General features: G+C 42.9%; 1 protein-coding gene across 1 annotated transcript; it reads left to right on the plus strand.

Moving 5' to 3' along the window:
• Positions 1 to 5,105: 5,105 nt before the first annotated feature.
• Positions 5,106 to 5,717, plus strand: LOC137625644 (ribonuclease H1-like). Its single transcript, XM_068356554.1, has one exon. It carries the CDS (start codon positions 5,106 to 5,108, stop codon positions 5,715 to 5,717), a length of 612 nt encoding a protein of 203 aa, XP_068212655.1.
• Positions 5,718 to 7,209: the final 1,492 nt, after the last annotated feature.

A 7,209-nucleotide genomic window follows, 5' to 3' on the forward strand; every position in this document is an offset into this window, starting at 1 on the left:
ATTGTCTTTTTGCCTGTATGTATGTGTATATATGTGTGTATGTATATATGTATTTAAGCATTTGTGTAAATTATAATTAGATAAAAGAGTTGTTTATCTGAAAAAAAGAAAACAAGAAAACTATCATAATCTGAATTCAAAGCTTAAGTTCATAAGGATTTTTCTGCAATGCCATCAATGCCTCAATGGACATGTTATGATTTTCCATTTGAAGTAAATATAACTTGTGAATCTCCTTTTATCCTTTGTTGTATTTGAGCTGTGTTGACTCAGCCAAAACTAGACTGTGTCTGATTATCACTTGCGGGAACGAATTATACCATTAAGACGCGTTCACGAGCGTCACCTGTTTGCTCGAGGATTTGTTACAAAGCATGTTATGAATAATGGAACGCAACCAATGCTAGGCTCGATTATGTTTGCATTAAGAATATAAAACAAAGAACAGTGATATTGAGAAAAAGGAGAGAAGGCGAAAGAGAAGTAACGATTTTAAATTAAAGCCGCAACTAAGCGTGGTAAAAACTGGAGAGAAATAAGACAAGGTTCAACTTATTCCAAAAGAGGCTCTTTCCAAATAGAAATAGGGTTCAATTTGTCTAAATTAAGGTTCGTTCTTTAATAGTTTGATATATAGCTAAAGGTAATCATTTATAAGAAATATAGACGAGCGTCTAAAATGGTATTTTGGTCTTGTTCTATATAAAATATACATGACGATCGAGTTTTCATCCTTATCACTAAGAAGCTAGTGAAAGGATCATATTTAACTAGCTAGTAACTGAAATCTTCGGTCCTCTGCCCGTAAATTTGTTCAATATTCGCGAGTTTACAAACTTAACTTTGTTTTGATATTTTCTTTTTCTTTATTTTTTTTTTATTGAGACAACACCTGCACCATACATCATTCGACAGCTGAAGACCACCATCGTATTCTGCACTGGCAGAAAGGGGTTCTTCCCCTATCCCCACCTCCTCCCCTCGAACAAGAGTGGAAAAAGGCAGGATAAAAAAACCCAGATGCCTTACTTTGAGGAGCCAAAAAAAAAGCTCCCCCAGTCTCCTGCAATGGAACCAGTCCCAGGAACTTCAAAGGACCACCCAGTGCAGACCCCAGATCACCCACCAGCGACCCAAGAATATGCTGAGACTGAAAATAACCCCTCTCGAGAACCACCTTCACAAACAGCAACAACTGGAGACTCCAAGTTCAGGCTTACTCTAGGAACCAGCATTACATCCTATGCTGCCATAGTAGTCATGGAGACTAGCAATCCTCACCTCAACATGACCCTACGTCCAAATCGCAGGGGACAGTTGGTCATAACAGCAAAGGATGAGCCAACAAAGACCTACCTTGAGCAGCAAGAAAACATACTCAAACTGGACATCAACGAAAGGCCAACCACCATTATTATTGTGTATGACCTCGACCTTCCACTAGAACCTGTGCTCCAACATCCCTTCATCATCACTGTCAAGATATGTGAAGGGAAAGCCGGAGGAAGATTCCACAAATTGGAGGCCGTCTAGAAAGGATCTCACCCAACTCACCTCACCTTCGGCCTTTGGACCAAATTCCGCACTGAAGAATACTTTAAGGAGCCACTTCAATGCTTCTGGTGTCAGAAGTTTGGCCACCATAAAACCCGCTGCACAGGTCCAGAGATCTGTGGGGTATGCAGCAGCAGACAACACCCCACTGCCAACTGTATTGCCAGGCATAAAGACGAGCACAAAACAATCACCTGCTGCCCTAACTGTGGAGGATCCCATCATGCTTGGCATGATAGATGTCCCCACAGACTTCAACAAATTGCAGACCACCAGGGAGCAGACCGCCAATACAACCTCTATCCACGTCAGCAGCGTCAAACGCAACCACCTCCAACTAAACATAACCTTCCACCATCCAACCACACCTCCCAACAAAATCCTAACCCTTCCAGATATGCCATTCCTGAACCTTCCTCTCCACCAACTCCCCCCTCCAGCACCTAAACCTCAACGTCTTCCCAAACCTCCTCCTAAAGCAAAAAGATCCCTAACCCATACTCCTTGCACTCCCTCACCTTTAAAACTTACCTCTCCAACCAATTCTCCCACTGTCACCCAGCCAAAAAAAAAAAAAAAAACAGAACCCAACCCATCCTACTCTGCACCTATCACTCACAAACCCAACATTTCCCACTCCTTAAAAGAATTTCCTAACCTACCCAACTCCACCGTCACAAGCAATTCTAGTGCCTCACGCCCCTCCATATATCCTTCAAACATTGACAGCAGTGAGTACGACCTTTCTGCTTGCCGTATGGATGCTCTGCTAGCAGCTATCAGTAACATCCTTCGCAACTTCTTGCGATCCCGCAAAATCAAATTTACACAGGAGTCTGTTGATGACTTCGTGTTTGACAACGCCGCCAAGGAACTAAAATCTCAATTCCCTTCATAGTTCCACCTGCAAATGGACCTAATACAACCACTTGCAACAACCAAAACACCCAAGTGAAAGTGCTCCAATGGAATATTTTCGGACTTCGAAACAAGCTTGCATTCCTCCAGTCTCAAACCTCAGTGCAAGACCCTGACATTATCATACTGCAAGAAACTCTGCTTAATGAGAACACATCATTTACGTTCTCAGTATACCAAGTATACACAACGTATCTATCACCAACGACAAGAGGACTGACCACCCTTATCAAAAGCAGCATCCCCTCCAAACTACTACCAAGCATAGACTGTGGGACAGAGGCAGAGACTCTTAGTGTCCAGATATTCCTGCTAGCCACGACGCTAACAGTCCACAACATCTACAAGTCCCCAGCAAAAAGCATCAATGCGGAGGCACTCTTCGCAGCAGCCTCCGACGATGACTCAATTATTGCAGGCCACTTCAACACTCATCATCAGTTCCTGAACTCAATATCAGAAAAAAAATCAAACTGGCAGACACTTGCTTGCCCTACTGCAAGAATATCCTGATGTAGCACTGCTCAACACGTCACAGAAGCCACCCATCTAAAAGGAGGTCGCCTAGATCTCACCCTCTTATCCAGTGCCATACAAAGAGCTAAATGGCAACTATATCCTGTACTAACCAGTGATCACTTTGCTATTGAAGTTAAACTCGAATTGCAGAAATACCCCCCTCCTCCTCCACCCCCAAAAAGGTGGAACCCAGAGTTTGCCAACTGGGAAAAATTTGAAACAGCTATGACAGAGTGGGCTTTGGAATATATAAAAAAACCGCACAATGATATCTCCACCCTATCAACCGATTTCAGCAAACAACTAGAGGTAGCAGCCAGTGTATCCATGCCACAAAAAAAGAACTCTGAGAAGGAACATGCTGACGCCTGGTACTATAACAGTCGCATCAAAGAAATGAATGACAGAATAAACAGAACCAGGAAACTTCTCAGAAGACACAGAACTGATGAGCTACATAATTTACTTGTAGAGATCATCAAACATTCTGTGCAAGTATCACTGGAAGCAAAACTAGACAAATGGTACTCATGGTACAACAAGGTCAACTTCCGCATATCCCTAGCCAAAATATGAGCCTGGTTTAACAAAGGGTCTAGGAAGTACAACACACCCAGAGTCACACACCTAGACCCATTAGCTGAAGCCAATACGATTGCTAACAACTTTGCGGACAGAGCAAAAAGCACCAATCTACCTCTGCAAACTATTAACAGTCAGAGAACACTGCTTCCAATTAGGAACAATATCATTGAAGCCGCCTGCAACATGGTAGATGATACTGATCACCCCTATACCATGGAGGAACTAAATACGGCTCTCGCAAAAGGCAGGAAGGACACTGCCCCTGGAGCCGACCTCATCACATATAGTATGCTGAGGAACATGGGAAATCATGCTAAATTGGTCTACTTGCATTTGATTAACAGGACACACACCGAGAGACTACGTCCAACCACATGGAACCAGCAAGACACCAAGCCAATTCCAAAACCCAAGGAGCCAGACACCTACCGACCTATAGCTTTGATAAGCTGCACAGAGAAAGTAGCTGAGAGAATGGTACTCAACAGACTGCAGTGGAAAATAGGCCAACCACATCATCGCCTATATGCCTACAGAAGCGGCATAGGCACTTAAGAATGCATCATAGATGTCTTCTCAACAAATAATGACAAAAAACCTTTTGTCATATTCCTTGATCTCGAGAAAGCCTTTGAGCTAGCCAGCTCACCAGCTATACTCTTCACACTTGTTGAAAAAAGAGTGAAAGGACACTTACTGGCCTGGACTCGAAACTACACACAAAACCGAGAAGCCAGAGTCACTTTCCAAGGAAAAACCACAGAGTTCATCCCCCTGGAAAATGGTACACCACAAGGAGGAATACTTAGCCCCTACCTTTTCAACCTACTAATGGAGAACTTAGCCACTTTAAAACTCCCAAATGGTGTCGAAATCTTCATATATGCCGATGATATATGCATAGTATGTCATGATCTATGCCAAATGCAATGATCTTGGCCTAAAGATCAATACGAAAAAAAAAGTAATGGCTATAAAACATTCACAAAACCATCAGAACTTCACACTGAGGGGTGAGGACATCGAATGGGTGAGTCAATTCATGTACCTTGGGGTAATCATTAGCAAAACCCTATCACCAGCCAATGAAGTAACCTACCTCAGAGAGAAGACAAAAATTCGTCTATCAGACATGAAACGAATGACCTCCCTTAAACAAGGAGTATCAAATAACCTGCTAAGACTGTTTTATCTACAAGCAATTCGATCCCATATCGATTATGCAGCACCCACACTCACTGCATTGACTGACACTCCAAAAAGCATCATTAGAAGTAGTCCAAAACAATGCCATGAGACTCATTAGTGGGTCTCCAATGTGGACAAGACTCTGCTTACTTAGAGCAGAAACCAACCTAATTCCCCTGTCAGCCAGGATTGACATTAGGATTAGCAGCATTATATTCAAGTAAATCATTGCAGACAGAAAAAGCCCACTCAACAATAAAATAAAAAGGCTTCTACCTCTTGCTGAAGAACTGGATCCGCCAAATTCCCATGCAAAGAAACTACTGGATACACTCAGAAGAATGCAGATGCAAAATGAGGCTCACAAGACCAAGGGACAACAAATGTATGATGGATACATCCCTCCTGCTCCTTGGGCTTGTGATCCTATCAAACATAACTTCACCATCCTACCAGCAGCAAGCAAGGCTCTCTGCACGCCAGAGCAACTTACTGTAGCAGCAAAAAATGCAATAAGGAACACACATGCGCCTCACACCTATTATACGGATGGATCAGTAGACCGTGCAATCCCTGCAGCTGCTGCTGCAGTTATCTCTACATCAGGATATAAAAAAAACTGGAGACTTTTCAACCATGCTTCCACACTACAAACTGAACTAGTGGCCATTGCAAAAGCTCTAGAACACTCTGGCAACCAACAAGACGGGAACACAACGATCCATACAGATTCCAGAGGAGCCATTCTGGCCCTCAGCAACAAGGAACCTAAAGAGAATGTTTACCTCATCAATGCAATTCTATTCTTAGCCTTGCTCCACAAAAGAAACAATAGGCAAGTCACCTTGAATTGGATTCCAAGTCATACTGGAATCTCTGGCAACGACGAGGCCGACCACCTAGCTAAATCAGCCTTAATGTGCCAAATCACTAGCATTACCCTGCAACAGTAATTAAAAACCATTAAAAATAAAATGGCTGCCTACTGCAACATCTAAAAGACTAGTGAAGTAAGGAGAGCCTTCCTAGATGGATCAAAATCTGCAAAGTGGTATATTGAAGCTACAAACATACTACCACGCCCAATTGCAAGACAAACACCTCGCCAGGACGCAATAATCATCTGCAGACTGCGACTGGGATATCTATGCAACTGGCAAATCATCTTGGATATTGGCGAAGACCCTGCAGCACAGCATAAATCAATTAGACCATGCAAGTAATGTAATCAAGACACAGAAGAACCTTAACAGCACTATCTACAGCAATGTCAGGAAACAAGCCTGCTTCGGCAGGATCCTAATCCCAACACTCCTGCAACTGCAACAGCAATTGGCAACCATATAATTGACAATCATAACACCCTCTCAGCCTTTCTCCACAGCTACCCTCCACCGAGATAACGTAGCAACAAAGCCAACGAGAAATCTAAGCGGCAAATAAAGAGAAACCTTCTTATCCCCCCTGCAATTTCTATGCTGCGAGCAGAACGATTGTTGGCGGCTGAGGACAACAACTCGCGCTCCTTATAAGGAGGCAGTTTTGTTTTCCCGTCCTGTTTTCAGTCTGGAAATGGGGTCGGAGTCGTCGGCGGTCTTTTTGACTTCCAACATATCTTTCTCTCCTCTTAGCTATCTCCCTTGCTGGAGTCAGAACGGGTGCTGGTGGCTGAGGGCAACAACTCGCACTCCTTATAAGGAGGCAGTTTTGCCTTCCCGTCCTTTTTTCAACGCTGGAACTGGGAACGGAGCCGTCGGCGGTCTTTTTGATATTCAGCACCTTTTTCACCTTCAATCTCTTTTCTTTTTTTTTTCAGTTCAGGCATCCGTCCAAACCACCTTTGTAAGTCTCAATAAATAAAATCATAAGTAACCTTTATTTTTACTTTTTTTTCTTTACTTATTCACAGGTACAGGAATTTTTTTTTATTCCAACCTATCTCTACTACTAAAACTGCTATAATTCCCTCTTTCAGCTCTCTCCCGCTCAGCTGAAATCTCACACTATCCCTCTATCTCACAACTTAAGCTTAAACCACTACAAAGTTTTTTACTTCACATATATCAATATCTCCAACTATAAACTTTTCAACTGCTTCCCGAGCTCTCCTACTTATCGGGACTTGCTACTATAATTCTTTCTTTCTAACTAAGACTGGAGCCAGTGGGGTCATGGGAAGGCACCCCCTTCCCACAGTCAATTACTCCTCTCTTAAACAACCCATCACAACCTAAAACCTATCCCAATATCCTAAATAAATGTTGCAGAATATCCCACTCCCAACTACCTATCCCAATATATCCTACCTAAACACCTACGGGCTGCAAGATTGCAAAAGCCCGTGTCTGGCCAAAGGGGCCAGGCAATCTTCAACAACAAAACAACAACGATCGAGTTTCTTGGATATCCTAATGATTCTAAGGGCTCTAAGGGTTTTAAGGGTTC

The sequence above is a fragment of the Palaemon carinicauda genome, chromosome 32 (genome assembly GCF_036898095.1).
Source record: "Palaemon carinicauda isolate YSFRI2023 chromosome 32, ASM3689809v2, whole genome shotgun sequence".
Lineage (NCBI taxonomy): Eukaryota > Metazoa > Arthropoda > Malacostraca > Decapoda > Palaemonidae > Palaemon > Palaemon carinicauda.